This window comes from Catharus ustulatus, chromosome 4, assembly GCF_009819885.2.
Source record: "Catharus ustulatus isolate bCatUst1 chromosome 4, bCatUst1.pri.v2, whole genome shotgun sequence".
Taxonomy (NCBI): domain Eukaryota; kingdom Metazoa; phylum Chordata; class Aves; order Passeriformes; family Turdidae; genus Catharus; species Catharus ustulatus.
In genome coordinates, this window is record NC_046224.1 from 68,464,106 (window position 1) to 68,486,311 (window position 22,206).

Sequence of the window (22,206 nt, forward strand, 5' to 3'; positions counted from 1 at the left end):
CTCTCTCCCATACCGTGGCCAGTTGTAAAGTTTTTGAAATGAGTGTTTTGAAATCATCAGAGGGGTATAACCTTGATTGTTTGTGAGATAAAAATTGCTCTGGCACAAGTTGAATATCCACTTGCACTGAGCTTGTTTTTAGCAGCAGTGTGGAGCCGTGCTTCAGATTTCTGGATGCTATTGCCATATGGAGTGCTGTCTTTTTTCCTCACTGGTGCAAAGTTCCCATGAGTGAGACATTCCCAGTGGTGAGAATTTTGCAATAAGTTCAGTGTGTGCCCTACCTGGGTAGGCTCACCCCTTAAAATAGCCATGAAGACCAGAGTAACAAGAGCCCCAACTCCAGTGAGCAACTCCTAACCTAAGCCCTTCAGGGTGTCTGGTTTAGCTAAGCTGTTTCTTTTGATTTAATGCCCAGTTTTCTTCACCTTCAAGTCTGTCTTCAGTCAGGTTAGCTCTCTTGAGTTCAGCAGCTAGAATTTGGAAAATAAGGGCTCTTTTAAAGCATGTTATTGGCACACTGCTGTGTACAAGTTCAAAATTGCCAACCCCATCTAAGAGGGAAGTTTCCTACCTTGGCCCACAGTGCTGCAGTACCAGGAGAGCCTCTTGAGCAGGGCTGTGTGAGTACAGAGTGTCACTGGACATCAGCTTTTGTTTCATTGATACTGAGACTTAGTTTAGAAAAATAGGATGCCATGGAAGTAATTGTCTTGTTCATGTTACTTTCCAAGTCTTGATTTTTTTAGATGCAATAATGTGACAGGGAATTAAACCCCTACATTTTGAAAGGTTTTTAATTAGCTGACAGTATTGATTGCGATCTCGCAATCTGTAAAATATTGCATATCATGCTATTACATCTTGGGCAATACTCCATTTTATTTTTAAAGACAATTTTAATAGATTATTAGGGGAGAAGAAAAAACATATATCCCCAAGCCAGAGCACAGAAATGGCAATTTAGAATTCTTGACATTTCTCAGAAAGCTGCTTAAGATTATCTCCTTAAAATGGCAGATTTCGCCTGCAAGTCAAGTAGAGGAGCAGGAACTGATATTTCATTAAAATGCTAGGAAGGGCCTAAATGTACTTATGATCATTGAGAAATTTGCAGGAAATGCAGATTTCAGCAGGAAACTTAGAACTGCTGAAAGTTTTAATAAAGGGTAAAAAACAAATCCTAAAATCCAACAGCATGGCTCATATTTCCTCTGCCACAGATCTCTGCTTGTTAACATGCAGGGATACCTGTTCTGGCATTTTTTTCCCTTCTTTTTCTGTGTGTGCTTGTAAAAACCCCAGCCTAAACTTCCTGACACAGGTCTGTGCTGCTCCCCTGATCACCAGAGAGAAGAGATCCGTGTCTGAAACACACTAAAGAACATTTCAGTAATACAGGATTTCCAGGGAGCTGCTGGAGCCAGAGCAGGGACACCAAGGGATCAGAGGGATGGAGCAGCTCTGCTATGAGGAAAGGCTGAGGGAATTGGGATTGTTCAGCCTGGAGAGGAGAAGGCTTTGGGATGACCTCATTGTGGCCTTCCAGCACCTGAAGGGATGAAGAGAAGCAATCTACAAGGACCTGGAGTGACAGGACAAGGGGCAATGGCTTCACGCTGACAGAAGGGAGGTTTAGATTGGATATTGGGAAAAAATTCTTCCTTGTGAGGGTGGTAGAGCCCTGGCATAGGTTGCCCACAGAAGCTGTGGCTGCCCCTGCATCCCTGGCAGTGTCCAAGGCCAGGCTGGATGGGGCTCTGAGCAACCCGGGAGTTGGAACATGATGGGCTTTGATGTCCCTTCCAACCCAAACCATTCTCTGATTTTATGATAGGAATTAATTTGCAAAAATAACAGAGTTTATCAGCAAGACCTGAACCTCTCTGAGATAAACCAGCATGGTAACTGTGTCATTCCTGCAAAACTGTAGTGGATGAATCCCTGTAGCTAAGTGGCAGTTTGGTGCAGTAAGAAGGGTGGTGATTGGAGGGGTTTTGTAGCACTGCTGGAGGGGTGGGCCCAGCAATGGGTTTTTCTGTGAGCAGTTCAATGTGCTTGCAATGTAGAGCTGTCCCCATTTCTTTCCACTGACTGAAGTGGCAGCCATGCAGAGTTACCAAAATGCCCCTGCTGCAGCCTGTTTCCACATAAATAAATGCTGAGCTATCCCTGAGAGGAGCTGTACTGTGACAGGAGCTCTGTGTGAAGGTGTGGGACAATTTCCAGCCTGAAATAAGTGATGTTTCTTTTCCTAAACAGGGATGAAACTGTAGTTCTGTTGTATATGTAGAGCAAACATTCGTGCCAGTTTTGGATTTATTTTTCCCATTTTAAGCAGCATGATCATCATGGCTGAGGCCCTGGCATCACCAGTGTCTTCTGCAAGCCCAAACTAGGCTTGTCTCAGTGCTTTTTTATGTTCAGCAGAGTTTGTGTAAGATCCTCCTCTAAGGGAGGATCTCTTCCTAACTTTAGCCAGGAAAAAAAAGTCTTTAGTCCTTCAGACCTAAATATAACCTCCCAGAAACCATCCCTCAAGTGATGGCTCAGTAAATACATGGAAAAATACTCAGGCCCAAAAAGGGAAGCACAGGAGGCAATAGTTTTAAATAGTTATTTGTATAGGTCTTACATACGAAACCAAAACCAACATTTTAAAACTTATTTAGTGCTTGAGAACATGCAAGATTATCTCTAGGTAACTCCATATACTAGAAAGGATTTGGCCCCAGATGTTTGCATGGTTGCTGAGGAAGCTGCTAGTTCATGATAAGAAAATGCAATTATTTGTTTATTTCTGTTATTCAGGGTGGGGTTTTGCCTTCTTCTTGTTGGTTTGTTTTCTGTGGGATTTTTTTGGCATGGTCGTAGAGGACAGTTCTAGGATCATCCTTTTATTTCAGTGGTTCCAAAAAGGTCTTTGATTGAAACACAAAGCCTGGTACGTCTTGCCAGCCACCCCCTATCACTTTTCATGGCAACTTTCGCAGTGTTTGGGAGTCAGGTTGAGTTTTTCCCTTTGCCTCTTAGGAAAACCATTGAAGATGATCTGTAGTGAAAATCAGCCTATGGTTAATATATACCTTTCTTTCTACCAGACTGAGTCTTGCTCCACCACCCCCAAAGGTTGGGAAAGTGTGAAACACTTTCAGTGTCTGTTTCTTTTAGCATCAGATGTCTAATTCGATTTGTATGTAAGTAGGAAAACTTTGAAGTGTGGTCGAAATACAAAGGGAAAAGTACTTCAAAGAAATGTAACATTATAAGTGTATCTGATCCCTCAAGGTTTTTGAAGCTTTATCTTGAGATTATGTATTCAGAGGAAGATTTGTCTGGAAATACTGAGGGTCATTAATGCATCCAAGCCTTTATGGGTGTTGGCCTTGAACTATTCTGTGCTAGTTTTGCTTTCACATGGTGGCAGGCAAGTGGTCCTTCACCCATCTGTCTGCACTGCCATTGTCCCTGGCACGACAAAAGTTAACATGGTCTCTGAGAGGGAAACCAAACCAAAAGCTGTTACAGAGTGAGACTTGTTCAGCACTGTTATTCCATGATCTCTGGTATGGCTGAACAAAACCACAGTGTGTAAACTCCCCAAACTTCTGATTTGTCGCTCTGCTGGAGTCCAAGGTGCTTCGTGGTGCTGGATTGCAGGTTTCTAATAAATACCTTGAACTTTGGGAGAGTTCAGATCTTGGAGTTGAGCTTTGTTTTAGGGTTGAGTATCCACTCCTGTACAAACATGCCCAGCTGTGCTGGAGGAGAGTGGTTGTTTTTCCTTTTGGCAGACAAGGATTCTGGCATTGAAGTTTTTAATTGCAGGAATTATATTAGCAGTTCCCAGTGCTCTGGGGGGGTGTGTGTGTATGTGTGCAGGAGGAACTAATTAGATGTGTATAAATAATGGGCTTGGGAGCTTTTAATCCTAGATGTATTGTTCCATCCTTGCTATCATCTCTTACAGAGAAACTGTGGAAAGCTAGGAAAGTTTGAAGTTACACAAGAGCCACTTCTTCCCAGTACAACTTTGAAACAACAGTGAGGTTACTTTTCGTCTTTCTGTGTCATAAAAACATCTTTGAATTTATTCAGTGTTTTAATAAAAACATCTTAAAATATTATTAATTTTTAATACTGTTTTTGAAAGTTTACTTTAATTAGATTTGCAGGTTGAGGGAATGGAAACAGTTAAACAGTCTAGGATTTTTTTTTCTCTATTACAGACTTTTTAAAGTCAGGTGATCCTGCTTCCCCATGCCTTCCTTCCCTTCTATGCCTTACTGTATTTCATGTCAAATAAGGGTCTTTCTGTGTTCAGGCTTTCAGGATATTCATAGATCACAAAACTTCCTTCAGCAACTGTGTGCCTCAATAACACTGTTCTTTCTTAATGAAAACTAATATCCTAGTGGAATGACTCCTCTGGAAGATCTCGAGTTTTGAGAGAGTTTGTGGGGTAAAACTGGCTTTCCAGATGAGTCTGTAAGCCTGACTGACTTAAACATGTGGCAGATACTTAATGGAGAGGGGCAGTTCAGCTCTTGCATGTGATGGTATTTCTACATTATTGTTGTCGTGGGATTCAGCCACACCTAAGTTTGCTTCAGACTTGTTGACTTGGATCGTGGCCCCACTGGTGCTGTGTGCTAAGCCATCCACTGCTGATCCTGTGCCTGTAAAGAAAGTTTTGTAGCCCCTAGCTTCAATTAGACTGCTCTGGATACCCAAACCAGGTATATTCACACTGAACTGCTGCAATTGCACTGTAAACTTTCTTGTAAACTGCTCTTAGAAGTTATCTCATTCTCCATTTTAATGTGTTATAACCCAGTCTGCTTAAAAGCAGCCCACTATTGGTAAGGTCATTAATAAACCACAGTTTATTGCTGTATCTCAAGAAGAAGGCATTTGCATTGTTCTATATAATAAAAAAAGATTGTTTCACACTTAGAATACCTGTAGTAAAATAACTCCAGTCATAGTACCTTGTCCCACAGAAACCCATGTAGATTTGCAGCAGCTGCAGTTGTGTCCTAGCTAAGTATCAGACATCTCTTGATGCAAGCCTGTCTTAATTTTCTGAGTTCTAAGATTTGTCTTCATCTCGTGGACTGCATCTTCCTCAGCTGCAAAGGCAGCACTTTCTGCTCATCTTGCTGATGAGATGAGGGGTGAGATATCCCCCCCTCCTATGTATGCCCAGAGGCATGGCCATGGGATGGAGAGTGGCTGCTCCCTTCCATCCCTAGACCTTTCTCTCTTATTGGGGAAGCAGCAGAAAGAAGACACTTTCTTCTCTTCTGGCCTTTCCCCCCGCAGTTTCTCTCCTCTTCTACAGGAGAGCGTAGGGCTGAGCCCAGTTGTGTTCAAAACTCAGTTCCTTCAGAGGCCACAGCTCTGGCTTGCTGCTGATCTGCTGCCTCCCTCTGCCTTCAGCATCCATGAGCATATTATCCTTACCTGTGTAGCCCTCCAGCCCTCCCCAGCACTGTTTCCATTCCCCTAGCACTGATGTCTTTGTCTTGTGAGCTCCTCTGAGCCCCAGGCACAGCTCAGCCCCTGGGTGATGCTGGAAGCTGCAGGCGCCAGGACTAATACCATCTTTCTGCAGGGGATGCTGAGAAGGTGCCAGTTGTGCAGGAGGACAACATCTCTACCTCAAAGAACCATCTGTAGGCTTTTAGGAGAAAGGGATGAGCAGCAAACGAGCTGATTCCTGTGTCCTGGCTGCTAAATTGCTTCTGTGCTGAGGAGCAAAAGTGGCACAAGGATAGGCAGGACACGTGGCTCCCCAGCCAAGCAAAGGAGTGAACATGTGGTTCCTTAACGCTTCACTGTAGCAGTAGTGGGGTTTTTTGGGATTTGTTTGCTTGCTACTCACCAGTGCAGCATTCAGAAGAGAAAGACCCTCTCTTGGAGCTGTGAGCACACAGCTTTTGTCTTCCATATCTTAGCACTGGGACTTTTGGTGTTGAAAAAGCAAGACAAAATCAACAGCACTCTGCTCCCTGGCTGAAAATAAAAAAAGAATTTAAGAACTTTGCTTACTCCAGCATTCCTGAAATCCCTGGGGCTTTGCTTTCCCAAGGGATGTGGGGAAGAGAAGTGGTTGAGAGAAAGTGTGGGAAGGGTAGCACTGGGAAAGTGCCCTGGCTGTGTGTGCCTCTTCTTCACCCTGACATCAATGAGTGGCTCTGGAGCTGGGCAGTCAGCACAGGCTGTATCCCAGAGCAAGGACAGGATGGTCCTGAGGCCATGAGGGAGGGAGTACATCCCAGCAGAGCCTCACTGCCTGGCAGTGCCTTTCCCTGCAGATCTGTGGCAGCTCTGGCTGACTGTGGGATAGCACACTCCAGTTGTCAAACATCAGAGGTCCCTGATTGAGGTGAACAAACACTTTTCAGAGTGTTTTTGCCCATGAACCACTTATCCCTTTTCAAAGCTGAGAAGTAATACAACATTTGAAATCTGTGTTTTGAACCCACATTGAGTATTTCAGGAATGTCAAAGATAGAACATCCATTTTTAATAGTGGTTAAAGTCCATGTGCTGCCTGAAGCAGCTTGTCTTAATGTGGACCCTCTCAGATTCCCAGCTGTGCTACCTAACAAAGGCTGTTGGCAAAGCTCCAGTGTGAGTTATTGCCAAAGGCCTTCAGTTTAGGAGAAGATGAAGAGGTCCATAAGTTTTTGAGGAGGAAAAGTGAAAATCTGAGGGAAAGTTAGCCTACAATTTATCATTTTTCATTTTCCCCTATTTTTTACTCATTAAAATTCAATCCCATCCTATTATATGGCAGAAAAAAGATTCCTTAACCAAGTTGAATTTTACCCTTTGAAAAACGAAAGTATCCTCACACACAAAGGTGTCCTTCAGATATCACACTCTTATTTTTCCTATTACTCCTGAAAGATAAATCTTAAGACAGCACAATCAGAGGCAGATAGAAGAAGAAGGATGCAATATATACACAGGCTTTCCATGTGTAACAGTTGCTGCTGCAAAATTACAAGGCATTGCATTTTGTGTTGTTTTCTACAGACTTATTAAAACACTCTTCAGGCTAAATGTATTTTATTCATTTATGGACTTTTTATGGGTGCTGCCCTCTACTTCTGCTTTGTGTGGCGTCAACTCTGAAAGTGTGCATCTGGAAACCTTTAGACCTGAAGGTCCAAAATCTAGAGCCAAATCCTTTCAAATCCTTGTGGATTTGACCATTGGATGCAGCTCATTGAAAGAAAGTGGCACAAGCTATGAAGTGGGATCTAAATGTGGGTCAGTGCTCTCAATCCTGTACCAGGACTCAGGTGGGGTTTAAGGTATTTTTAATAACTACCTTTTGGCCTGTCACCCAACAGAGCCCCTTTTGTTTTGTAGCCTGTGTGGCCACAGTGTGTCAGTAGCATGTTGCTGGGGAATGTGAGGCATTTCCTTGCTTGCATTAGCAGTCTTGGAGTCAGGGATGAATATCTCATTTGTTTTTCTAATCAGTGGACCCAGGCAAAACAAGTGAGAAAATAATGTGTTGGTTCTCAGGCTCTCTGAGGTGAAAAGTTGAAGACTATTAAACAGTTAACCAGTAAAACAGGAACAGCATGAAGTGGTCTGTTAGGGGTGTTTTTTTGTTTTGTTTTGTTTTGTTTTTTACAAGACTTCATTTGACCTTGGATTGCTTGTGAGAAAAGAGTGAAAGTGAGTCTGAGGAGGCTGTGCAGACAGGTATTAGCATCACACAGCTGCTCTGCAGGTAAGGAGCTGCACTCAGAGCCCACAGAACAATATCACCTATCAGTGTAAAACCTGGGTTTTTAAATTTCCTTTCAATTGCAACAGCAACAACAAAAGAGCTGCTGGAGGAGGGTAGCAGAGATAAGCAACCAGAGTGATTTCAGTGCTGGAGACCCAAATAAAGGGTTTGTTTTGTAATTGGATATGAATCTTAGCCATAAACCTTGACTCAGACTTTGGGTGTTTACATAAGCTGTTTGCTGTGTATGCATCTCTGTCAAAGGATCTCGAGCCTCTTGTCGAGGCTGAGCTTTTGATTTACAGCCACAGTGTTTAACAAATTTTAAGGCAAAGTGCAGAATGCGACTCAGCTGGTTTGTAGTAAAAGTTGTTTGATTTGAGGTAAGTTTTTCCCAGGTATAAACATTTGTTTTTTGGAAGGATGTCTATGTTTTGTGCTGTTAAAGCAATTTCTACAGCTTGAAACCTTTTATCTCAAGATGTTTCTTACGCACTAAGGGATGGGCTTTTATCCTCAGTGTGCTTACATTCATTTTTATCAGTTAAAGGAAATAAATAGCGTTTGTTGTATAATAAAGAAATAATGAAATTCAGGGAACAAAGAAAGGATCTAGACTTAGGGAACAAAGGGACATTTGTTGCTTTTTTTGTAGTCCTGCGTAATAGGAGAGCAGTATTGCTTTGATGTCATTGACTACAGCTCAACAAATTCAAAAAGAATTTTATTTATAAAAATAAATAGACGTTATCAGTTTAAAGTAAACCTTTACCAACATTTGGCTTGTTTTTGTCCATAATAATGGTGTGGATACACCTGGAGCCACATGGTGACCTTGGGTAAGGGGGACAATGTCTGAATTACTTGACCAAAAGCGTATCTGGGACCTTACTAGATTCCCGTCCCTGCCTCAGACTAAGATACTGCTCTATATTATTCCCACTGAGGTATTTCCAGCATTTCGTAATTTGACTTTTTAAATTTTATTTGTTATTTTCTTTCAAAACACCAGAACAATGTATTCAACTAGGATCCATTTTCTTTTTCAGTTTCTGCTTCCTGGTCTGGAAGGAATGAAATGGAGTCATCATTTACATTAGAAGGAATGTTAATGACTCCAAGTGTAAATTACCCGAATATATTCATGAGTAAGTGTTAAACTGCTACTGACTGGTGGCACTGTAGTTGAGCATCTTCAAAACATCCCATCAGAAACTGTGCCAGGGATGCGGATTGAATTCATTTGAAACTGCAATTGTGATTGAAATGTATTTTGTAAATAAGTCTCTGTGTGTTTGTGTTTCTCTTGTGGCCTGCCAGAAAAAGCAGAAATAGATGTGTCTGAAATGGCATTTGTCTTCATGAAATAGAGCTTTATTTTGTAAAAGTTAATTGCTAAGGATGTGTTGTTTTAGCATAGAGAGGCAAAAGAGACGAATTCAGAAGTTGCTTTTGTGCAGTCATCTGGTACATGTGGGACTGAGAATGCAGGACATGGATTTTGACAGCTTCTAGGGTCTTACTTTTGCTGTGGAACAGGTTCTTTTCCCCCACCCTCCCCAGAAAAGATGACTGCAACTTCTTAGCTTTTTCATTTTGCTTTCATGGCAGGCTGCTCTGGGGTGACAGCCAGCTCTTGGGGGTCCTCTTTTACTCTCAACAGCTCTCAGAAACAAGCCCTAATCAAGGTTCTTAATTTCTGTGTATCAGAATTTCCTGGCTTAAAGGATTTTATGTGTGAATGGGAGAGCTGGGAAACTTAAGTCATCCATCTTACTGCATCATGTCATAAAAATAATCTGTGGCTGATGCTTTATTTCCCAGCACTGAGCATTTGCAGCCCATGTGCACACAGAGTAAGGCGAGTGGGACAAAAGGCCAGCCCTCCCTTCCTCGGAGTGACGACATCCAGGGCACTGCGTGTCCTCTGGGCCTTCAGACCTGCCAGCAGGCAGCTGATCCTCTGCAAACCTCTGGGCTTTAAAGCCTGGTGTGTTTTGCAGGTGGAGATCCAGAATGAGACCACCCCCAAAATAACAAAAATATGGGCTCAGAGATGTTGCCCCTCAATGCCTCTGTGTGTGCTGTTTGATCTTGGAAAGAGGCAGCCTCTGGGTGGGAAACCTAACATTTCCTACACATGTAAAATGCTTAAGCATTTTTTCTTTCTTCTTTTTTTGAAGTCTACCATCTTAATTAAATATCAGTTTTTGAAATCCATACCCAGGCAGTTTTCCTGTTTGCATCCAAGAGACTGCAGTTCCATTCACAGAGCCCCTTGTTGGTTGTTTTTTTCCAGCTTTCCTTGTGTTTATTTGCAGGGCAGCGTTTTGTTTTCTCTGTAAGCCGTTTGGAATACGTCTTCACCAGCGCTGTAGCCAGAGGGTTTGTATGTCATTCAAAAATAAAAATAAAAAATCTCCACCTACTGAAAAGTGAACAGCACAGCCCTAGCAACCGGCTGGTGTGTTTGAACCAGAGGAAGGAACATTAAATAAGCAAGACCACAATAAGTCTTCTCTGTTACAGCCAGGGATGTGGTAGAAATGCCAGCTAGTGATAATATTAATCATAAATGATAGTGGAGAGAGCTGCATTTGTATTTTATTTTTGGGTTTTTTTAATGGTGGGTTGTAAATAGAGGCTTGACGAAGCGATGCTTGTTCTTGTCGGCATGAGCAAGGTATTTAGCTGGGAGCTCTGAAAGGGGGATCTACCTCTGTACAAACGGTACCCCACCCCACCTGGCACTGGTTGTGCACACAGGAAGGTAAGTGTTGTCATTTTCTTGGAAAGCAGGAGAAAACTTATTTTAAATTGCCTGTCAGGCAGGGCATTGTCAGTACTTTCCTTTCAGGTGTGTTGTCAGTGACGTTATGCCAGGGGTGGATTTCGTGCATCTGTCTCCTGTATTCATCTTGATATCTCATTCATCTGCCATGCCATAGATCCATCTGTGTTAAAATGATGATTTTCCCCTTCCTGTTTTTTGGGTGAAGGGAATTCAAACTGCTTGTCATCTGCTGTGCATTATTTTCCTAAGGAGCTCCATTGCACTCCTCCAGGATGGATTTTTGTTCATGTTACCTGAGTGGTTTTCCTTAATCACTGCCAAAAAAAAAACTCCAAAGCCTTGAGTTTTCTCTTACATTTTATTTGTATTAGACCAAAGCCATAAAGAGGAAAGAGTGGAACATACAGCTGGAAAAGCTGTGCTGCATCTGTGGCCAGCTGAGGCTTCTCTCAAATTTTATGAAGTCAGAGGGTGCCCTTCAGGAGGCACAGGGATTAATCTGCTGGTGTTTTATTGTCCCCTTTCCTATAGTCCACAGAGGGCTGTTGTTTGCTGATTTGTGTTTCTTTGGCTCCCTCTGTACCTTCCCTTTCCACCCTCTTCCTCCTGGGGTTTTTTGTCTTTTCTGGTTCCATGCAAGTTGATGGTTTGCTCCCCTGATGTATGAGGTCCTCTTTGCCCTCTGCCCAGCCCCTCCTCACATGCTGCTGATAGTTCTGCAAAGACCAAAAAGAATTCTGCACCTTTGCTGGGGAAGGATATTTCCAATATTATTTTTCTCTCACAGCAATTTTACTTCCTGACTGCTGTATGTACTGCACTGTGCTGGGAAGGTGTCCAGAGCAGGATGTGCTGTTCCAGACTAGTCTTCAATGACCACTTTTAGTACCAAATAACCAGGGAAATGGGATTTTGTTGCATTATCCCCAGCTGTTCAGCTCAGGGACTTTTTGTTCTTTTTGATTTCACCTCTCCAAGTTTCTCAGCTGTGGGTTTGGTCAGGCTGCTAACAGATGCTCTGTGAGTGGTGGAAAGTTTTTGGAGGTCAGTAAGTTTTATCTGAAATTTTCTCCCTGCTGCTCTTAGCAGTGCAGCTCCTTTGGGAGTAGCAGTGGAGGAAGCTCTGTAGAACATGTCCTTCCTTGGAGGCAGAGCCAGGTAACCTGGAAGTTTCAGCTGATTTCTGACAACCATGGACAAACACCTCGTTTAGGAAAGCAAGGAGTGCTTTTTGCAAATATGAGGAGGGCTGGTTGTACCTGGATGAAGTGCAAGGATAGTGATTCTTCTGTGCCTACAAGCCATGGCTGTATTGTGCAAGTATAAATTAGTTGTTCCTTGTCCCTACTTCATGCATTTCCTAGCCAGAAGGTGGGAATCAAGGGGTGCACTGTGAACAAATGTGGTTAAGGGAGCACTCTGTTCCTTTGTGTGTTTTTAGCCTTACACAGGCTTTTCCTACCAGCCTCCAGGACTGTGTTTAATGCTTGATCATGAGCTGGACTGAGCTCTCTGATGCTGAGGTGGGAGGGCACCACTGGAGATCTCCAACCCAGCCCCTGCCCAAAGCAGGGATGCCCAGGACATCCATGCATCCATGTAGGGTCCAGCTGGGCTATGAGTAACTCCAAGGCTGGAGACCCCAAAAGCGCAACCCCTTCTATTACTTGCCATCCTCACAGTAAAAATCTTTTAAAAAAGATTTCTTTTTTATTTAGGCTTTTGGTTGTTTTTTTTCTCCATCCTTTTTAATTCTAAGGTGAACTTCCCTGTGTTTTCACATGTGCTCATTGCCATGTCACTGGGCACTTCTTGAGAAGAGCCTGGCTCTGTATTCTTCACACCCCATATTCATGCACTTTGAAAAACTCATGTGCACTTCTGATTCCCAAACATTGATTGGCCTCTGTGGGTTTGTGGTTGCTTTGTGCTGTTGGTCTTTTTCCACTTAGAGCTGTGAGGAATCAGTGTTTTGCCTGGGGCTGTAGAAGCCCTGGTCTTTCTTGTGTGTTCTTGTGTGTCCCTCGAAGGGTTGAGGGAAATCCACAGCAGATTGTTCACACTCTGCCTTCATAGACACCCACGTTTGAGCAGGACCTGTTATCAGAGCCAGGAGATCTTAAGCAGATTTTAAAAAAAAGAGACTGTCTTCAGTGTTGTCCAAGTGCATGTGTGTGCAAAAGCTGCATTTTCTGCTCATTTTCATCAGATGTGGACGCACCGAACCATTTGTCGTTTAGGCTCTGCATATTCTGGCAGGTCTTATATTGATTGAACCTGAATGTTTACATTGTGTTTAAAACTGGGAGCTTCCTCCTTGAAGGCTGAAAGTCTTCAGTTACAGTGCTACTGCTTTTTTTAAAGATTTGCAACATCTTCACTTATAGGTATTTTCACTGTTTAAAGTTCTCTTGGTTTTTCTGACTCTGACAACCATGTAATAAAACCAGGCATTTGCCAAGAACACAGCAGTTTTTGTGCCTTTGTTCAAAGGTTACCTTAGGGTTTGGACCTACTTCATGTAATAAAAATGTTGCTGTGGAAGATGAAATGTTTGTTGGCGTTTTAAGGATAGCATTTCAGCAAAGCTGGCTGGAAGCCTCCAATGAGAGCTACTTCCCAGCTGGGTCAGACCAATAAGGTGACTCGTAGGTGGGAAAAATCAGTTTTCAACAGGGATTTTTGTTTAGATTTGTTTTCTAGTAGACTCTTTTCCAGGACTTATGCCAGAGATACCATGAACTGCTTTCTTAATTGCTCTTGTTGGGGCAAATGTCAGCAGTGGTGCAGCCTAATACAAAAACCAAATGGCAGGGCATGCAGAGGTTAAAACGACTTTTCCTTCCTGATGTTTGTTTAGCTTTGTTCCCTGGCAGTATTTATAGCAGAAGCAGTCTCGTGTATTAGATTAAAGCCAAGGCAATCTTGGCAGTGCTGGTGGTTTGTGTGTCCCTTGTACTGGGCTGGAGGAATTGGGAATACCTCTGACCCCTTCAGCTCCACTTCAGCCAAATTCCTAAACACCTGCTTAAATTAACTTGTAAGCCCAGAAGGATTTCTGGTCTACTAGTTCACCTACAGGCAGCATGTTGAACAGGTTTGCTTTTCCAGACTGCTGGAAATACTCCTTTGGGCACCACTTCTGGCTTGTGGAAGTTTGAGAGTAAAATCAGATTGCATTGTAAAACTCTGAGCCTGGGTAGTCAATGCATGCACACTACATCCAGTGAGCCATAGGCATCTGAGAGATCCTGCCTGTAGGCAGGCAGTTTCATGCCTGGAACTTCTGGAATGTCAGATAACCCAAAAATCTCAGACAAGTGGTCAGACTTCTCTTTTTCTGTTTTTTGGGGGAGAAAATTACAGCAGACACGCATATGACTTGTTGCCGAGTTGCAGCTCCCTTTTAGTGATAAAAAGTCTTTGTCTCTTCCTGGAAATGCCATGTGGGATTTCTGAGGTGTTCTCTGGGGTACCCTGTCAGTGGCATGGACCTGTGGGCAGAGCAGGCCATGGGCCACTAGGAACTGGGTCATCAGGTTAGTGCTTTGCTGCTTCAGTCTCAGTCCGTGCCTTATAGTGAATACCTCTGGGTTTTATTGTGTCAGCAAATGATCCCAATCATCTTTCTGATCTGACAGCAGTGCTGCCTGAATTCAGAGAACACACAGTGAAATTAAATTCTCTTTTGCAGATTAAATTGCACATTTTAGGCTCTGGACCAACTCACACCATCGACGTTTTACTGCTCCTTATGGTGTAGCTGGTGATTGTTCCTGAGAAGAGAGAAGATGATGAGTGATGCAAGTGACATGCTCGCTGCAGCCCTGGAGCAGATGGATGGCATTATAGCAGGTAAACTTCCATTACAACTTGGAGTTAACAAGTAACTGGAGTGGAGGGATTGCACAGACTCTCACAGGCTCCATGGATTGGGTTTTCTTCTACCCTCTCTCAAAGGGCTGCTGGAAGTGGCTGAGTGATGCAGTTCAGCTCCTGCATGGAGCACCAGGAGAGTCAGGGACAATAGTGGCCACTCTGAACTTCTCTCAACTCAGAAGAGTTAAAACATTAATTGAATTTTCATTTTCCTTTTTTTTTTTTTTTTTTTTCCCTTTCCCAAAATTGGAATGCTTTGGGTCCAAACATTTGGTTTGGAACTGCCTTGAACATTTGGATTTTTTTATAAGTATGTGTAAATAGTAAGTTGCTCAGAGAGAGGCATCACAAAGAATACAACTCCTGTTTTTAAGCTGAGTCTAGTGAGTTAGAAAATAATATAAATACTCAACACACAGGAGAGAAAGATCAAGAAGTCAATAGTCAAAAACACCCTCACAAGTATAGCAACACAGTTATAAAATTTTTTAGTAGTTCCACTTAGGCAATTTTCCTTAGGGAAAACATCATGATACAGTGTGTGCTTTGTTTGACTCTTCTCTGCCTAAAGATATTAAGGACACATAGCAGAAACACATGTAAAGGGGATTCAGTTTGATCATGATGATCTCTAAAAATACATGTAAGCTACATGTGACTTCAGTAATTTCCATAAGTAGACCCAGGGAGAAAAGAGCCTCTTTTGTATCTTTTACCCTAATTCATGCTATTGTCCCAGGCTTTCCCTGCCACAGAATTACCAGAGTGCAAGGTGAGCCTTGGATATTTAGCAGTGGTAGGATGAGATTTAATATAAAAACAAAATATGATGTTGGGAAGATTTGAGTCACCACGCACTTCATTTACCCATGTCTGTGAATAGATCTATAAAGGAATAGGTTATTTTTCTCATTATTATTGAATTTATCAGAATGCTTGGATTTTTGTGGCTTGCCAGATGGGGTGAATGAAAGTTCATGGAAGTGCATATATGGCATATCCTTGTAGTTTCTAAAAGTTGACAGCACAAATGAAGGTCTGTCATGAACATGTCTCATTGTGCCGAGGTATTACAGAATTAAGGTCATAAATCAGTGTGTTGGAATTACAGTTGGAATTAGCTAGGTTGACTTAAATCAACCTTAATCCTAAATGCATAGTTTCCTTTCTTACTTAATATATAGCAACTTCTAATGTAGGTCAAATATGCATCCCGCGAGTTTATGCAAATGAGAGATTTTTCTCTTTATTAACATGCAAATGACATTGCTACTGTGTCAAATTGCTGGGTTTAAAATTTATTCCCATGCAGAAGTGATTTGATCTTTTAATTTATCTTCATCTTTTTTATTATTTTAAAAAATTTCCAGTGCCTTGGAGCAGCGTAACATATTCCTGCGTGGAAAACGCAGGGCATGGTTTCCTTTGGACGCCACCAGTGGAATGTGACTTGGATCATTGAGTGCCTGCAGGGTGACTCAGGGCATTGGCAGAGGATGTTCCATCCCTGGCAGCACATTCTGCCTTGGGAATTCATCCCGGGGAGCAGAAGCCTCCACCCCACAGGCAGATTGTGGCATTCCCATTCCCTGAGGACCAACCCATGTTGTTCCTGCTGGAGTTTCCCTCCCCATGCACCAGTGCTGAGTTTGGTTGGGATAAACCCTTCCAGGAGCACTCCCCACCTCGGGGTGTGCCCAACCCTCGTGCCGTGCCTGACCCCGCGCAAATTTGCTCCCTGCAGGTTCCAAGGCTCTGGAATACTCCAATGGCATCTTTGACTGCCAGTCCCCCACCTCCCCGTTCATGGGGGGCCTGCGGGCACTGCACCTGGTGGAGGACCTGCGGGGCTTGCTGGAGATGATGGAAGCAGAGGAGAGGGAAGGGCTGCGCTGCCAGGTCCCGGATTCCACGGCCGAGGCTCTCATCGAATGGCTCCAAAGTCAAATGGTACAGTCTCACCTTGCTTCACCTCTGCCAGCCTCATTTTGGATGTTGACTAGACTGGGTCTGTTTCACACAGCTGTTTGTAAAGCTTAGAGTGGGTATCAGGGAAGAGATTTTGCTTTGGAGATGCTGCTGTGAAGTCTTGGAAAAGCTAAGATGCCTCGTTCAGTGGGTTGGCCTTTGCTGTCTTTGACATACTACTGTGCCTCAATCTAGGGAGCAAATAATACTGGGTGACTGCAGATTCATCTCAGAGGGCTGGGGAAAGACTTTTTGTTTTTAAGAATCAGTTGCTTAGGTGGAGGAAAAGAAGTTGTTGGAATACTTTTCAGTAAAAAGCATTTTTGGCAGCATTTTTTCTATGGCGATCAGTGTTATTACTGAGCTTCTTTACCTGATTTATAACTTAAGGGAGTGGTGTAAACTCTACATTCCTTTAATCTGGACACCAAACCAAACTTTTATTTTCTGTATTTGTGAATCCACCAGTTTTTGTCACCTTACTTTAAAAATACACAGAAATATAACTAACAAGGCAGTTCTATCCCCAAGACTTGGTTTTCCCCCCCAAAAAATCAATGATTATCTGAGTGTAGGTTACCTGAAGTCTGCCCAGGGAAATAAAATGGTAATAAAAGGTAAGTTAAAACAGCGTAATTTTTGAAGAAACTGCTGGGTTTGCCTCTGGATGCCCTGTGACTGGTGACTTCTAAGGAAGAGTCCTTGTGCTCGTGGTGTGTGGCAGGGTTTGTGTTGTGGAGGTCCAGGTGTGTGCAGGTTTTGGGGAAGCTCCAGCAGTGGAAGTCAGGAGTTGCTCCCAGAGGCCACACTTCACAGTAACAGCGGTGGGTGAGCACTTCTGACATTCTGTCAAATCCACCCTGCAGCCATGGCCAGGTCCTGCTGTGTCACACACTGGGCATTGGCCAAGGTGACACCGTGCTGCTGAAGTTGGGGTGCCAGCCTTAGTGAAGGCTGGGGCTGCTGCAGGACTCTGGTGGCTCTGTGTGCCCCGTGTGCTGCTGCTGTTGGGACAGACAGCCACCATCGCCTGCTCCCTTCCCAGGATGGGCACTGCACCCCCTGGGAAGGACTCAGTCTCCCTGCAGTCGTGGCTGATCTTGCAGAAAGCATTTTTATCTCGACCAATGGATTGATCTCAGCGCTCGGTGGCAGCCCAGAGGACTGCTGGGTGCAGGGCTGCGTTTGCTGTGGCTGGCACTGGGCAGCCCTTTGTGCCATCTGCTGTCATGGGGGCTGAGCACAGCAATGCAGGGACAGATTGGCACCTTGGACTTGCTGCTGTAGCCCTTGCAGAAAGATCTGAAGGGAGAGCCTTCTTTTTCCTTTTTTTAAAATCTGCTTTGAACTACTCATTTGGAAAAGCTTGAAACTTAATGAAGCACGTGGGAGCTCTCCCAGTGCCTCCAGTGGGATTTGGATCTCACCCCCACTGTGAAAGTGTGGCAGCCAACGCTGAGATCAGGAGGAAGAGACAGGAGTGACATTGAAGGCAGATTTTTAAAACCGGCAGAGTTCTTGCTAACATCAGCATTCCCTGCCTGTGTAACATACAGCCATGAACATTGCTCTAACTACTTACTGCTCTCTGTGGCCATAACAGGTTTCATGCAACTGTGGCCTTGATAAACAAACAAATATGCCAAATAAACACTTGGAAACTGCACTCTCCCATGCTGTTCACAGTCATCTGCAGGCCATGTTTGGTGATGCTGATGCCCTGCAGGTTATTCTGGAGTAAAAAGACTCTGCATCATGGCTGAGGCTGCAGTACCTGCTGAGATTAATGAGGTAGAGAGCAGTTGTTTGCCCTTGTGGTGGCAGATGTGTGATTTAGGGGTACCTGGATGGTGGGGTCTGGAATGGGGCCCTTCAGACCTGCACAGTGTGGGGCACCTAAGGGCAGTGAGACAGTAGTGGGATTTTATTGCACCCATGGGCTCAGTGGGAGAGGAAGGGCTCTGTTGTGCCGTTCAGTTTAGTGCCTCCCAACCACTGGAAAAGATGTGCAGGTGTTGTGAGTACCAAAGATTGCAGAAAATTGTTATTCCATCTATGCCTCAATTACTCCTTATTCTGCCTCAAATTATTACACTGTATTTGCTGTCATCCTTAAAGCCCCTTGCAGGAAAAACTTAACATTCCACTTATAGTGTGCTAAAGCCACAGGATTTGCAGGTGTCACTGGTGTCACCAGTCCCTGTCTGAGCAGGGAGGTGACCCATGAAGTGCCTGGATGATTTGCAAGGCTTTTTGCAACTATGCCCCTCCTTACAGAGGAAGGGCAGACCCTTCTGTGTTTGAAACCTGTTTAATCCTCCATGCATGAAGTTGCATCCCCTAAGATGCTGTGACATCCCATGTGTAAGCTGTAAGCAAGCCTCTTGTGTCTCAGAGGAAAACAAAAATAGTGTTTGCTGCTGCCAGACAGTGTGTCACAGGAGAAAAATCCTCCCCTGGCTCCTGCAGCCAAACCACTGGTACCCACATTTGGAAAAGGAGAGGACAGCAGCCACCCAAAGTTTCTGTAAAATAGGGCAGTCCTTGTTTCTCTTCCTTTCTGCTCCTCTGTGTGTGTGTGTGTGTGTGCGTGTGCAAACACCCGAAAAAGTCCAATGGGTTAAAACACCTTGTGCTGCTTTCTGTTTTTTAGCGGGTGGGTGCCAGATGGCCACGTGACACCAGAGCACATGTACAGTGCCCAGACATCTGGCACAGCTCTTCCAGCAGAATCCATCATGTGCTCCCCAAGGGGAGCTGAGAAAAGTTGTACATGCAGCTCTCTGCTGCACAGAGAAGTCAATTTAAGTGTAACATGTCACTGCAGCTCAAAACTGATCTGTGCTGCTGAAACCCTGCTCACATCCCCATGTGCAAATGAGTGAAACTACAAACGAGGCTGTTTGTTCCAAGTCTGGAAAGGGACTGAGACCTTTCTGAGCTCAAACATGTTTGGACTCCATGCTTTCACTGGGAACCAGACCTGAAATCCATAGCTAGGTCATAATTATTCCAAAGTTCTGGAGTTTTTTCAGCATACTCTTGGTCAGAAGAAATGTTTCGTGTATTTCAGTGTGCGCCTTAATAAGGCATGTGCTGTCCTCTGTGGAAATGGAGCTTCTGGCTTCAGTACAGGCAGTGTGTGAGTAATCTCTAACATCAGCACCAGTAGCAAAACAATTTTAAACAAAACTCCACATTTTGCAAGATCCTGTTGTGTCCAGCTGGAAGCTGATAGATCCATCTCCTGAAGAGTAATTCACACAAACCTTGCTCCCAGCCATGAGCATTGCTCCAGTTTTTCTTCAGTTGAAACAAACAAGAGACAGTTTTCCTTCTGGTTATTACTTTTCTTGAAAGTGGTTGGTTTTTTTGAGGGTTTTTTTTTGCTTTTTTAAAAAAATACATCTTACGCAACAACTTTCCCAGAAAGAAGAAATCAACTGTGTCTTGTTAAAAAGAGGAGTGAAGAGTAGAAGTGGGTGGACAGTGCCTTCCCACACCTCAGAGCCATTTTCCTCATGCTTCTGGTCTGAACTTGTGTATGTGGGTCCTGGTCTGTGCCTTCTCCTCTTTAAATAATGTGCCCCTGAAGTGAAAGAGCCAGGATAACACAATATTTTTTCTTTAAAACCCACAGCAAGTGCAGCTGTGACATTAGCTTTAGAAGTGACTTTCTGAATTTAAATATATACTTTATAAGGCATATTTTAATAATTATTTTCACTCCATAAGTGGATTTCTGAAATTGACTTTAGGATCAAGCAAAGCTTTATAGCCTCCAAAGTTTTATTGAATCATATAAAATCATAGAATCATTAAGGTTGGAAAATACTTTTAAGATCATCATCAAGTCCAGCGCATCAGGATGATGGTTGAGCAGAGGTGTGGCTTATGCAATCCAGTGTGTTGCTGCTACCTCACAGACCAGCTTCAGATTCTGCCTTTTTTTAAGCTGGTTCTTCTAAAGAGTAACTGGGAGTAATGAGAGTTAATATCAGGGGATATTAGCTTTCAGAGAGGAATTTTCTTTGCTGGATACACATAGCTTTGTAATCTTACAGAGATGTGGTGACCTATTTGGACAAGAGAGTGATTCCCAAGTGGAGGAAGCAGTTTGGTTAGCCAGAAATCATCTCTTATTCATGGGAAAAAATTACAAATCTTGTCTTCAAACCCAAGTTTGTTGTTTCATTATCCTGGTGTGGGTGTACAGCGCAGTCATTTGATTCAGCTTCTGCTTATGTTGAGTTTAGGTATCAAAAGAGGCCCTATGCTAATGTGTGGCACCAGGGTGTCACCACCAAACAGTTTGAGATCTCTCCTAGAGCTGCAATATGAAAGGAGTCTTGTGATATAGTGTCAGTCTGTCATCCTCCACTCCCTGCTGGCAATGCCTTTTGTCCCTGAGAGATCCACCTCCCAAAGTTCTGGAAACACAGGACCCTGCTTCTTGCTGAAGGCAATCATCCAGATTGGTGTGTTTTCTTCTTGCTAAAGGTGATCATCCAGATTGGTGTGTTTTTAACACGGGAAGATAATAGGGGCTCATTTATGGCACGCCTTGGCATGGCATCTTCATGCATCAGGAATGAGTTCTTTGGCAGTAAGAACAACACATCAAAAATCACCATTCCAATCCAAAATGAATCAGTTTGGCTTCAAAAGCACAGCTTCTGCTTGTCCTTTGCTCTCCTGATATCTCCTGAGTTACTCAGCATTCATGGTTTTGAGATTTTGCTCCATCAATGGTAGCTGTAGAAGTTTCATTATAATAATAAAAGTGGTTTTTGAGATAATCACAGGATGCTTGGAGCTGGGCTCTGTGGTCAGAAATACTAGGAATTTGTCATGCTGCTGCTGATAGTGGGTCAATTGAAGCTAGAACCCAAGGACAGAGGTTGGTGGTTATTGTTGTTTGTTACATCATTCTGAAGTATGATATAAACTTGGGACAAGCCGCTTGTGAGACCTGGTGCAGCTGAGTCAACTTTTTGTTCCATTTTCTTCTTGGTGTCTAAGTGAATTAATTACACGCGTTCCTGCAGCTTTCACGGTGACTAGGAAAGCCTCTCCTGTTGACTCTGCGCTCAGGTGAAGGGGTGGGAATTGCTCTTTTGGGTCGGATGCTTTCCGGGAGGAGGAGGAGGAGGACAAGATTGGGGAGTCACCTGCGTGGGGCTGTCCTTGCTCCCGGTCAGGTTTATGCTGCTCTGCACCTCCGTGCCTGCATCCTGCCCTGAATGAGCCGGCTCGGAGGAGTTTGGTGCCGGGCTTTGATGTGTTAATTCCCCGGAGCTGCTTGCTCCGCCCGTGCTTCCCACATCTCCCACTCCGCTCGCCTCCATCCTCGCCTGGGCGAGGGGACCTGCTGTCACTTCAGCTCGGCTCAGAGGAGCCCGGAGCCTCAGCCTCGGCTTGTGGCATCCGTGACTGCATGAAAACAGTTATGACCAGCATGGAATACAGCTGGGACATCCACGGGCACTGCGTGTGGCTAAATAAGGTAAGATCCCTGCTCGTACTGCTCCTGCATTTCTGCCGGCGACAAGCCATAGCTGGGCAAGGCTGGGAGTGAGCGCTCATCCTTCTCCTGTACCAGGCACCAGCTGTGTATTCCACAGAATATTGTGGAAAGGTTGCATCTTCCCTCTTCAACAGCGTGTTATTTGTGCTTACAAAATGTTTCAGGTAAATGCCTCAGAGTGAAGGGCTGCTGTGTTCAGCTGCTTTTCTTGCAGAATTCACCTTTATTGTAGTGAAGCCTTTAAAATACCACGTGGGGGGCTTTGAGTGGGCTTGTGGTTAT

General features: G+C 43.9%; 1 protein-coding gene across 14 annotated transcripts in view; it reads left to right on the forward strand.

The window, feature by feature from the left end:
• The window catches only part of PPFIBP1 (PPFIA binding protein 1), a 101,915-nt gene that overhangs the window by 39,862 nt on the left and 39,847 nt on the right, over positions 1-22,206 (forward strand). For 10 of the 14 annotated variants that reach the window (XM_033057317.2, XM_033057322.2, XM_033057319.2 and 7 more), the window contains exons 3-4: positions 14,245-14,405; positions 16,174-16,379. In XM_033057317.2, coding sequence (XP_032913208.1) covers positions 14,342-14,405; positions 16,174-16,379 — 270 coding nt within the window. In that variant the 5' untranslated portion in view covers positions 14,245-14,341. Of the gene's footprint in view, positions 1-10,201; positions 10,527-14,244; positions 14,406-16,173; positions 16,380-21,726; positions 21,904-22,206 lie in introns of those variants that run through there. The other 4 variants (XM_033057325.2, XM_033057326.2, XM_033057318.2 and 1 more) reach the window with 3 other exon arrangements.